At 52.4% G+C, this 12,595-nt stretch overlaps 1 protein-coding gene across 1 annotated transcript in view; it reads left to right on the forward strand.

Moving 5' to 3' along the window:
* Positions 1 to 4,547, forward strand: part of ATP8A2 (ATPase phospholipid transporting 8A2) — a 438,273-nt gene extending 433,726 nt beyond the window's left edge. The window contains exon 37 of the mRNA XM_079903371.1: positions 2,737 to 4,547. Coding sequence (XP_079759497.1) covers positions 2,737 to 2,834 — 98 coding nt within the window. The 3' untranslated portion in view covers positions 2,835 to 4,547. The remainder of the gene's footprint in view (positions 1 to 2,736) is intronic.
* Positions 4,548 to 12,595: the final 8,048 nt, after the last annotated feature.

The raw sequence follows: 12,595 nt of genomic DNA on the forward strand, positions 1-12,595 counted from the left end.
GATAGAAAGCCCAGAAATAAACCCACGCATCTACGGTCAATTAATCTATGACAAAGGAGGCAAGACTACACAATAGAGAAGACCGTCTCTTCAATAAATGGTACTGGGAAAACTGGACAGCTACATGCAAAAAAAAAAAAAAATTAGAACATTTTTTAACACCATACACAAAAATAAACTCAAAATGGATTAAAGAGCTAAATATAAGACCAGATACCATAAACTTCTTAGAGGAAAACATAGGCAGAACACTCTTTGATATAAATCGCATCACGTTTTTTGGGGGTTTTTTGCGGTACACGGGCCTCTCACTGTTGTGGCCTCTCCTGTTGCAGAGCACAGGCTCTGGACGCGCAGGCTCAGCGGCCACGGCTCACGGGCCCAGCCGCTCCACGGCACGTGGGATCTTCCCGGACCGGGGCACGAACCTGTGTCCCCTGCATCGGCAGGCGGACACTCAACCACTGCGCCACCAGGGAAGCCCCATCAATATCTTTTTTGATACATCTCCTAGAGTAATGGAAATAAAAACGAAAATAAACCAACGGGACCTAATTAAACTCAAAAGCTTTTGACAGCAAAGGAAACCGCAAACAAAACGAAAAGACAACCATCAGAATGGGAGAAAATACTTGCAAATGATGCAACCGACAAGGGATTAATCTCCAAAATTTACAAACAGCTCATATGGCTCAATATCAAAAAAACAAACAACCCAACCAGAAAATGGGTAGAAGACCTAAATAGGCATTTCTTGAAAGAAGACATACACATTTCCAAGAGGCACATGAGAAAATGCTCAACGTCGTTAATTAGAGAAATGCAAATCAAAACTACAATGAGATATCACCTCACACCAGTCAGAATGGCCATCATGAAAAAAGTCTGCAAACGAGAAATGCTGGAGAGGCTATGGAGAAAAGAGAACCCTTGTACACTGTCGGTGGGAATGTAAGTTGGTGCAGCCACTATGGAGAACAGTGTGGAGGTTCCTTAAGAAGCTAAAAACAGAGCTACGCTATGATCCAGCAATCCCACTCCTGGGCATAATATCTGGAGAAAAACATGGTTTGAAAGGATACATGTACCCCAATGTTCATTGCAGCGATGTTTACAATAGCCAGGTCATGGAAGTAACCTAAATGTGCACTGACAGATGAACGGATAAAGAAAATGTGGTACATATACACAATGGAATATTACAAGGCCATTCAAAAGAATGAAATAATGCCATTTGCAGCAACATGGATGGACCTGGAGATTATCATACTAAGTGAAGTAAGTCAGCCAAAGACAGACAAATATCACATGATATCACTTATATGCAGGATCTCAAAAACTGGTACAAATGACCTTATTTACAAAACAGAATCACAGATTTAGAGAGTGAACTTATGGAACCGGGGGTGAGGGGGTGTAGGGATAGATTAGGAGTTAGGGACTGGCATGTACACACTGCTATATTTAAAACAGATAACCAACAAGGACATAGCACAGGGAACTCTGCTCAATACTCTAATAACCTACATGGGAAAGGGATTTGAAAAAGAATAGGTACATGTATAACTGTATCACTTTGCTGTACACCTGAAATTAACACAACATTGTTAATCAGCTATACTCCAATATATCAATAAAATTAAAAATTTTAAAAAGAGGAATCCAGGACGATACATGGGCAAGATTTCTCTTTTCTTCTCCTTTAAAGGACATGACGAACTAACAGCTCCAGTAACAGCCATAAATATGCACAGACAAAAGGCATGCTGTTGCCTGTGACGTCTTTTGCTCAGAAGGTCTAATCCAGCTGTGGGACGTTTCCGTACCCCTGACCCAGAAGGGTCGGCCAACAGAGAGGGACTCCTGCAAATGTCCCTCCTGTGGGAAGGGCCAGTTAGGAGGGACAGCCCTGCCTTGGGCTGTGAATGCCAACCCCGTCTCAGAACCTCAGGACGGAGCTGCAGGAGAGCGCCGGCCCTTGGGCAAGTCATGACATCACCTTGTGCCTCAGTTTCCCCACCTGTGACACGGGAAGAACTCTCACCCATCTCATAGGGCTGTCGGGAGGAAGAACTGAGCTATGTGTGCGTAATACATACAACAGTGTCTGAGACACGGAGCATTCGCTAACTGTCTGCTATCGTCACCAGCACCATTACTGGAACTGACTGTAAAAACCAGTCTTTCTGTACCCACTGGGCCCATCATTAAATTCCTCTTGACTTTATCTAGTGATCTTTTTCTTTATTTACCCAAAAGTAAACCCGCTGCAGTGTATTATGGTCCAAATCCATGCGATTTCAGTGAGGCAAGCTCCCAGCGCTGTGTGCACTTTGCCAGCCTTTACCGTTAGCATGTGCCTATTTACCTACCTGGCATGTTTACAGCTTCATAAATTACCGACCGGCCTGCAGCTTCGGGCAGATTGGGACATTTCCGGCGCAGGATGACTTTGCCTTTCCCCTCGACTGGTGGTGGGAAAGTGTAGCCGTGGACCCGTGACCCACTGATGATGCTTCACAGGCAGAAATGGGAGGCCAGCCCCGAGCCCTGCCCATCCCATCAGCACAGAACCACCCGGCCTCTGCCCACTCTTGGCCACCCGCCCCTTCAAGGGGGTCACGGGTCTCTGGACCCCCATCCAAGGCCGCGGAGGCCAGTGTGCAGACGCTCGGCTGCAGCCCCCAAGCAGCCTCTCCTGGTCCCCTAACCCGCCCCGCTGTGCTCTTCTTCCAGATGGGTACGCCTTCTCACAAGAGGAGCACGGGGCCGTGACCCAGGAAGAAATAGTCCGCGCCTACGACACCACCAAACAGAAATCCAGGAAGAAGTAAGACGTGGTCTCCCGGTGGAGCCTCCGAAAGAGACGGTCAGCTGCACCCAGCGTTAACACGTGCTTGTCAGAAGAGACGGGTGTCAGTGGCCAGAACACCGGAAACACATCCCGTGGCCTTAGCCCACCCGTTTGTTAGTTCTCGATGCCCTCAGAAACCTGGACACGGGCCGCAGGGGAAGCCACCTTCCCCCTTCCCACTCGTCCATCCGCAGTGCTTGGCCTGACTTCTGTTTACGCTGTTCCGAAGCATTCAACTGTGCCCGGTGAGGTGTGAAATTAAAAACATTGTGCTTCACCAGTATTTCAACGTCAGTCCCGGCGGTTCTGGGAGAAGACAGAGTGGGTTTCACGGTGCATGAGAAACCCACCTGGTGGGGCTGCGGTGGGCACGCCGACTTCCTGTGTTGTCAACGCACAGATTCGGTCCGTGGTCAGCCTGTAAACCTCACTGGAGGCAAGCTGCCAGCTTGCTTTGATTCCCCCCTTTGTTTGTATGAAGTTGGCATAAACGTCCTGATTGCAGTGAAATCACAACATAGATATCTGGGTGGTAAACCTGAGAACGATTATTGGAACCTCAGTCACATTCCCAGCAGGGCGGGCCCGTCGGGGTCTCCGTGGTCCCTGCACCCTTGCTGCCCGGGCGCCCCACACTCAGACCTGCTGCATGGCTGTTCCCACGCTTGGTGCACGGTGGCAGCGGGCACCCGCCCAGACCCCCGCCCTCCCTCCTCCTCCCCAGATTCAGATATGGATGCCAGAAACCCCTTCCTTATAACTAAAGAAACGTAGCGATTCGCGTAGATTCTAAGTGTGTGTTCTATCTGCCTCCTTCTGACGACAGGGGAGCCTGCAGGTCAGGGCAGTGGTGGAGCCGCTGGGGCCCTGCCCGCCTTGCTCAGGCTCTCAGAACTCATTTCCCGGCCTCCAGACGCCTGGACCTGGGCACCTGCTTAAATTAGAGCCCACGCTTGTCCTCTTGGGAGCTCAGAGCACATTTTGCCTTTTGAGTGAATTTATAGCACATCACCCCGACGAAGGCGCACACCTGTCGCTCCGGAATCCGAGCCGATGAGTAACCCAGTGGGGAGGGGGAGGGCCCCCGAGGCTGCTGAGGAAGACGACCGTTGGAGGGAAGCAGGGGCACGGAGACACTCTTCCTGCAAATCTCAGTAGAAATTTCTGAAACCAAGCCCTGAAGCCCAGACAGTTGTCACGATCAGCCTCAGGTGTCCATGGACATGGGTTTTAAGTGAACAGAACTCCAAACATTTCAAGGAAACGGCCTTCCTTACACTGACAGGTTCTCCTTCCTTATCCAGCCAGTGCTAGGCGCAGGCGGCTCTCTGCACGTGAGGGGCCCCGAATCTCAGCCGAGGAGGGGGAGTGCCGAGTCCCTGACTTTGAACCACGGAGTCCCACGTTCTGAACGTGGACCGAACCCGGATGCCCTGGGGCGGGAAAGCGGCACCTGGAGCCCTTCGTAAACGCCCGGTCTGGAGGCACGTCCTCCGCTCGCAGCTTTGGTGGCCGAACCAGATTTGGGTATTTGACTTAACTTCACCACTTCCGGGCAGCTGCTGCTGCTTAAAACAGCACGGCCCCCCTGGGGAGGGCTGGGCTACGTCAGGAAATGAAACAACAGGGCATCCTGCTTCCTCCCCATCATTTCGGAGCACCCGCATCTCACCGGGCATGGAGATAATGCTTAAAACGGCACGGCCCCCCTGGGGAGGGCTGGGCTAAGTCAGGAAATGAAACAACAGGGCATCCTGCTTCCTCCCCATCATTTCGGAGCACCCGCATCTCACCGGGCATGGAGATAATCTAGAGTATGATTTGCGTGGACCACAAAGACGAATCCCCCGCTCGTGAGGTGACGGGGACCCAGAGGGGGCTCCAGGGCAAGCAGAACGACGCAGCGAACAGGCAGGTCCAGTTGCCACTCCTTCCTCCCCAAGGTCTAAGGCAACTGAAACGCTGGGCACCCAGCAAGCTGAGTGGCTGAAGGACCGTCATGCAGGAATCACAGCAGAATATGTGCCTGTAATTGACACAGCGGAGCAAGGTGGGCGCAGGGCTAAAGCCCCGAGTGCAGAGGAGACACGAACGTTCTCACGGAGTCCTGTGAGGCACCCTGACGATTCAGTTTCATTTGGGACCTAAGCCTAGTTGGAAAAGGGAATTCAGACTCAGTTCTCGGTCAAACACTTGGCTCGTTCTTGAACTTAAAGCCTTCCGAATCAGATTTGTGAATTACAGTGTGCGCTTATCTGGGGCTTTTTGGTTTTTATTTTTTACATTAAAATACAGTTCAGATTTTTGAGTATTTTAAGTGTATTTTCCAGTTCCCTTGAGAAGCAGACTAAACAGTCTTTGCAGTCATGAAACATGCACACAGAAGCAAGCATTGGAGGGATGCCTTTCTATTTATTCTCCCCTGTGATTAAGCCACCTTGTAGCCAGATGACTAAATTGGGTTTCTAGGAGGAACAGCTGTCACTACGTGTGATGTATGACGTTCAGCCGGGCCGACTCGGGGGCTGTGTCACTTGTCCTATCTTTAAACTGAGGTCAGAGTGTCACACACAAGCGCTCCCCCGGGGAGTAGGGTGGGCCGGACTTAAGCTGCACACTGTCAGCTCAGTGGAGATGCCACCTGGGACTTGTCACTCTGCAACACACAAAGTGACACACGGGCTGGCAGGTCGGCACTGCGGAGCCAGACTCTGGACTGGGCTGAAGTGGCAGGTTCCACTCAGGGCCAGTGGTCTAGCCCGTCTCTATGCAGAATATTCCAGGCTTCTTGACCAGTGTTACATTCTCTCTTCTTGCCCTGTGCTTTGGAGAAAGGAGATGCCGTTTCCTTAACACTTGGAGTGATACCCTAACACGGGAGCCTGGGCTTGCAGCTCACAGCTGAGAGCTCTGCTGGCCTTTCCTTCACCTGACAAGGCTTTAGGTCTTGCTGTAGGGAGCTGGCAGTGAGACTCTGTAACCACTTGTCAAGAAACAGTGAATAATGAAAAAGTAAGTGTAAGTAACTAATATCTGAAAACGCATACGGACATACATCACGGACTTTACGGTTGGATGTTTTTTTTCTTAAAGAAAGCTCTAGTCTATAATCTCACCGTGAAAACAATGACCCTTTATCCTTTTGAACCATAAGGAAGAGAATATTCTATCATATTCCTGCCCCTGGAGATTTATGCCTTAGACCACAGGTTGAACAGAATGTTTGCAAAACTCCGCTGTAGGATAAGGTAGTCCTTGGTTTTGAACACGTGAAAGAACTACACACGGTTCAGCCAGGGTTTGAATTACTGCCCAGGGTCATTGTCCCAAAGTAATTCAAGGAGTGATTTAGGCCCAGCATTTGAAATGTAGCCTTCATCTCCTGGGATCCATAAAATAAAAACCTTGAACGGGGAAAAAAACTGTGGTTAAGCAGAGCCTGAAATAATAATATGGCAAAGAAATGAGTTACCAGGTCAAGTTAAAGGATGGCATCCCCCATGGTATTCATTAAATACTTCTTCATGCAAATGCTTAAGTTAGAAAGTGTAATAGTGATGGAGAGAGTGAAAATAAAGACCTCCTCCAAAAAAAGGGGGGAAGCAATACAGCGGTTGGCTTTGAGGCTGGTTCGTCACCGGCTCGAGGCAGTTCTTGGTCTCTGTCAGCCTTGGGGGAGATTATTTCGCCTCACACTAGCCATCTTTCCCTCTTGAAGAGCTACGAGAACAGGTAGAAGATTTTCCAGTGGGTCTCAGAGGTCAGGACCCAAGTTCCTCTGTAATGACATATTAATAAGTGTTCTTCCCAAAAGGAGCAGACCTGGGATACCCGACTCGACTTGACGTGTTGGACTCTTCGTTGAGTTTTTTTTTTCCAGCATCCCCAACTGTCCACTACCCACTTCCCTTCTCTTTTACAAGAGCTCCATTTAATGCCAGACTTCCAACTTGGGCTGTTTAAAGCACTCTTGGTTTGGTGGGTCTGAGTGAGGGGTGAAGGGAAATCCTCTCAGTGGGAAGAAAGGTCTCTGAGCCCACACAGCTCTCAGGGGCCAGAACTAAGAAACCAATGGGACTGGAGAAGAGGGGCAAGCTCCCCCGTTTCCCCACACCAAGCATAACCCGCAGCTGTCACCCTGCAGAGCACCTCTGCTCCCCTGACCCAGGGGAGACAAGAGAGCCATTCTTCTTACACCCAGGCTGGCTCATTTTCAAGTGACAATCTCTTGCCCTAGTTGCCTTAGAGATATCTACTCCCAGGCATCAGACCAAGGAAAACAAGCTCCCAAGATTAGCCCGACGGCATTTCTCCCGACCTGGCTACGGAAAGGAGACCTGTTCGTTTTAAAAGTCGGGAACAAAGTGTCAGGTGGCTTTGATTTACAACAGCAAGAGGAAGAAGAATGTTGAAGGAATGGCGCTATCCAAATAACCCTGCCCAGGAAACCCAGGGGTCAAGAGAGCTTATCGAGAGCCTTTCACAGACCAGCTCGACAGTGTTGAGAAAGGGCCAGGAGGAGGAGGGACGCCTGAAGACCAGGATGTGAAGCCACTTCCGAGGGGACTGGAGCCGGTCGTATTCCTGAAGACAGCTGGGCGTGCAGCTCCAGGGAGATCAGTAGACACCAGGTACAGAACTGAGAAGGAAAAATCTGCCCTGTCATACAGCCTCCCTCCTTCCAGCGAGATCCCTGCACCGGGGAACACTTTTTCGGCTTTTCATTAATAAACTCAATCCAAGTCCTGACAGCCTTGCTCCGCCCTCCCTCTCCCGCGGCGCTGAACTGGGAGGCCTGCTGGGCCACTGCCCCCCAGCCTCCCCCCAGGGCCTGCAGCCTCAGTGGGCGCTGCATCCTTCCTGGGCTGCTGTCTGAGCATGCCACGCTTGTGGTGTCTTCCTCATGCAGGCAAAGCCACGTGCTCTCCTGTCTGCTGTCACATCTGTGCTCGCATCGCTGAAATACCGTTTGCGCCAGGGAGGTTTTAATCTGTCTATGCAGAGGGAAGGGGGCAGTGGAGGCACGTTTAATTGGCTCCCAGCAGAGCGGGCGGTGGGGGGGGGGAGCTTTTTTATGGAGTCTGGGGGTTCTGTTCCCTCCCTCTAGAAGTGTTACCATTTTCACATCCTATTAACGTCCTCTGGTTGTTAAATTACAGCAGCACAGAACAGTGGAGCTGGGTTCCCTCCTGGAGTGAATGCAGATGAAGGGCATTTTCCTGGTGTTTTTAGGGGGGTTGGAAAACGTAGTGATTCGTGGCTTTAATCAGTCCGTTGACTGGTGTATGTCTGCACAAACCTGTTTCAAATAAATCTTTTGTTAAAGTAAATGATCGGACCCGCTTTATTTGTGAATTTCCTTCCCACTAATAAGCGGTTACTGCCACAGGGACTCCGGACTATGACACAGAGGCTTTGTCAGCAGGTACTTTGGGTCTGTACCTGCATACATGCATGCTCTGCCCGCCAAGCTGACAGCCTGGAAACGCTGTGAATGGCAGGAGTGCAGGGGGATCTGAATGGCAGATGAACAGGAGCTCGGCTGCTCTGAGCCCAGGGCCCTTTCTGAGAAGGGGGCCAGAGGGCCACTCTGAGTCTGATGGATCAGGAAAAGGGAAGAACTGTGCACGGAAGGGCTTCTCCCTCAGTTACTTTATTCCCTTTGGTTCATCCAGTTTCCCTGCAAACTGAGATGTGGGAAGTTCAGATTCCGTTGGCCAGCGTGAAGTCATGACACTGTCATCGAAGGGGGTCAGAACATGCCACCCCCAGATAGGCCACGTTGGCATAATGATGATTTTGAGCTGAAGGCACCTGAGAAGTAGCTCTGCCCTCCCCTTTCCACCTAAACACAGGTCCTAGCATCCCCGTGAGAAAGGGGCCCTCCCTGCACCAGGAAGAGAAGGGCGTTCTCACTACCAGAGACGGGCACGGACCCAGACAGACCACCTTCTGCAATAACCCTGATCTTCCACGAGCTTCCCTGCCACTGCCCCGCAGTTTGCTTCCACTTAGCCCAAGCCCCCTGGGTCACATCCCACAGTCTCTCTTTGTGTAAAAAGGTAGATAAGCTACTGGGTCTAACGGCTTTTGGGGGGGTCTTCATTTTCCTTCTGCAGACTCCCACGTCCACCTAAAAATATTAAGTAAATGTGTATGCTTTTCTCCTGTTTATGTCTGATGTCAGTGAATCTCTTAGACCAGCCGCAGACCTGAGAGGGCAGAAGGAAGTTTTCCTCCCCTGACCTTATTTCAAAAGAGTGTGAAGAGACCTCTTGGGTTCCCTGCAGGCACAACACGTGGCATTCAGGCAAGAGTCCACAGCCTTGGGGCTCCCTGGGGTGCACAGTTCACACCGCGGAGATCACATGGAACCTGGGGCACCCGGGCTCAGGGGGAGCTGAGGGCCCAGAAGTTGGCCCTGGAAGCGTAGAGAAGGGGGGGTCCTCACTGGAAACCGGCCTCAGGCCCTAGCTTTGGGCAGCTCTACGCTTCCTGGGAGTGGGGGACAGGAAGGAAAGAGAGCCTGGAGACAGCTCCCTGCAGAGGCTTAAATCCAAGAAAACCTCTTAATTGCCCACTTCAAATTTATTACAATTTCCCTCAGCAGACTGGTTCTGAGACAGGCTGGGAGCCGGGCAGAGGCAGGGCCGCAGGGCCGGCACCTGGACACACCTCTCCTCCAGCAGGAAAATATAAAGAAACTCTAAGGGACTAAAAATAACTGCATGCACGTGCAGTCGGGGCAAATTACGGACAAAAAAATACAAAAAGACCAAAAAACCCAACTGTCAATTCTGAAAAGCCGAGCGCAAAAGCAGGGTACTGCGCGTGCCCCCTGCACTCAACACCACCAAAGGGGCGGGCAGACCACCTAAGCCACGCCTCCAGCCCGACCCCTGGACACACCCCTACCTTCTCTCCATATAAGGAAGAAGTTCGCCCCTCCCTCGGGGAGTGAGCAAGGGCACCTGTTGCTTATTCTCACTCCCCCGCCACACACACCAGCTGCAGCAGGGGCCCCCGTAAAGTCCTGCCTGAATTTCTTGTCTGGCCTCTGATCAATTTCTATCGACTGGGGAAGGCCAGGAACCCTGGCCAGCATCAAATCCTCCCAAACAGGCCTTGTCCCATTAGAACTGAACTTGGGTAGCCGTCACCACCTTGGTGGCCACATCTCCAGGCACATCAGGGACAGGAGGCCAGCCGCACTTCCAGGCAGAATTCTGCAGCTTTTCCTCCGCTCTACATAGGCCTGCGCCCCCAGCAACCCGCGCCTTTTGCTTCATCACGCAAAACAAAACGATTGAATACAATCAACAGGGAAGTGTTAAATTCCAACCTTTGCCATCTCTCGGTCGTGTCTACAAAATCTGCCTTTGCCACTGTGCTCACCAGCATGAACTTGAACCACTGAGGCCAACGGCAGCTGAAGGCAGTGTGCAGACCCTACATTTCTGCCTAAGGCAACGTCCTCTAGGACAGTTCTCTCTCCGAAAGAGACGCAGGATACTTTGGAAAATCATTCAGATTCTGCTGTGTATCTTCTAAATGTTTATGCACAATATACATAGCTCGCGGGGTTGAAGTGTGGTCAGAGGAACACGGCACGTGGCAGGAGCCTGCTCCAGCCTCTAGTATCTTCTGCCTACATTCTTTTCCGCGTAGGACTCTTTCAAGGGAATTTTCCAGCAATTGTGGAAAAGCCAAGCAGTTCATGTGCCTGGGACTATATAGGTGGAGGTCGGGGACTTTATCTTTTCCCAGAGGAGGAGAGAAGAAAAACCCTCCACCTACCGAAGCCAGAAGCACCAAATACACAGTCCAGCTCCTAAACACTAAGCCTTCGCTTATTTAAGGCAGGCCACACACATAAACAGAAGGACTTGAAATTCCTGAGGCTTGGCCTCAGAGCACCGTCTTCAGCTGCTGTCTCTCTTGGCAGTGAACGGGTCCCTGACCTCAGACTGCAGAGTGATGGATGCTGAAAGGGTGCAGGGCTGTCCTGAGAGCCACAGCCTTGGCCGGAGCCCGGAACTGGTCTGTCCCAGTTTCTACAGGATTGCTGTTAAGAGTTGTTTACGAAGTTTAATGCTACCTGTAATCTCTCCCCTGAAGAACATGTTTTGACTTGAAATACAATTAATTGCTGAGAAGCTCCTCCTGATTTTCTTCCGGCAAAACAACTGTGCATATATTACATTTCATTTAATATAAAACCCTTCTGCTGACCTGACATCTTGCCCACGGCCAGGGGACAGGTGATTGTCCCGCCACTTCCCAAACGGCCCTGAACGGAGGGTACCAATGGCTGGTATGAGCCGAAACTGACCAGCCCTTCAGCTGCAAACAGTCACTTTTTTCCCTTCCCAGTGTTCTTAAGAGAAGCCACTGCAGGCAAATGACTTGCAAAGGCGGCTGCAGGAAAAGCCCTTGAATTTGTTTCAACATTCCGTTTAAAACTGGGTGGGGGGCGGGCGTGGGAGACCCTCCTGCATCAGTAAAAGAAAACACCTCCAAGCAAATTTATTTAATACTTTAGCTGGAAAACGTTTTATTGGAATCCCGCTTTCCAAGGTATTTGGTGACCAGCCCCAGTGGGCTCGCTGTGGCCCCATCACCACTACCTGCCCCGCGCGTGAGGGGTCCCCGGGACAGGCGCACTGGACGCTTCTGGAATCGCGGGGACACAGCGCGCGCACAGCCTGATTCTGAGGGAGGGAATGAAGGTGACACATAGTCCACGAACACAAAAGAACAAAACCTCTTAACCTCGAGAATCTGGCAAAGCAGCTCCGACAGCGCCACGACGGCACGCGAGGGCTCAACCCACTGGACGCTTCTGGAGACGCGGGAGCCCCGCTTCTGGCAACTGCGTGCGCAGGGGACACGGCTCCGGGCCCCGGCGGTCCCAGCTGGCCCAGACAGCTGGCTGAGAAGCCGGGGCCTCTCGGAGGAGGCTGCGGAGGCGCCGGCGCGCGGGGAGCGGCCCCGGCCGGCAGCACAGGGGGAGAGCCGGGACCCCGCGGTCCACGTGGGCAGCAAGGCCCGCTAATGACCTCGCGCCCGGCCGTCCAGGGCCTTCGGCCTGCGGGGCTGTCACGCACCCTGCCTCGCTGCTCCTGGGAACAGGAGCCATCTTCCCGACCCCAGAGAGAAGGTGGCGACCCAGACCAGGTCCCCACCTCTCCTCTCGGAGCTCATCTTCCGGGGGAGTGACAGACCTGGGGCGAGGGACGTAGAACCCGACACCTTGGCCCGCGGCACAGACGCTGCCCCGACAAGACCACCCAGCTCCGCGGGCTTGTAACAGCCCCATTTCCTTTCCCACGCTGTGCTGGCTGAGATGCAGGTGAGGGTCTGGTCAGGTCGCAGCGTCCTCCGGGGCACCGGCGCCTGCGGAGCTCTAGGGTCCCTCCGATAAAAGGTCTAACGCCGCCACGAGGGCTTCAGGACCCCATCACCTCCCACGGCCCACCTCCGAACACATCCCACGGGGAGCGCAGTGCTCAGTCCCAGCCGAGGGTGGCCGACCACGCCTGGGCCAGGTCCCGCCGCCCCGCACATGGTTTAGTCTCGCTCAGCCAACGCCACTGTCCTCCTCTTGTCAGACAACCTCTGAAACCTTCTGTAACTGGACGTCCCCATCGGCCGTACAAACAAGTGACCAGAGAGGGGACAAGAGTGTCCCTTCCCCACCCGATGGCCGTCCCTCTGTTCGCCAGGGAATCAACACCCCAT

This window comes from Stenella coeruleoalba (assembly GCF_951394435.1).
Source record: "Stenella coeruleoalba genome assembly, chromosome: 18".
NCBI lineage: Eukaryota > Metazoa > Chordata > Mammalia > Artiodactyla > Delphinidae > Stenella > Stenella coeruleoalba.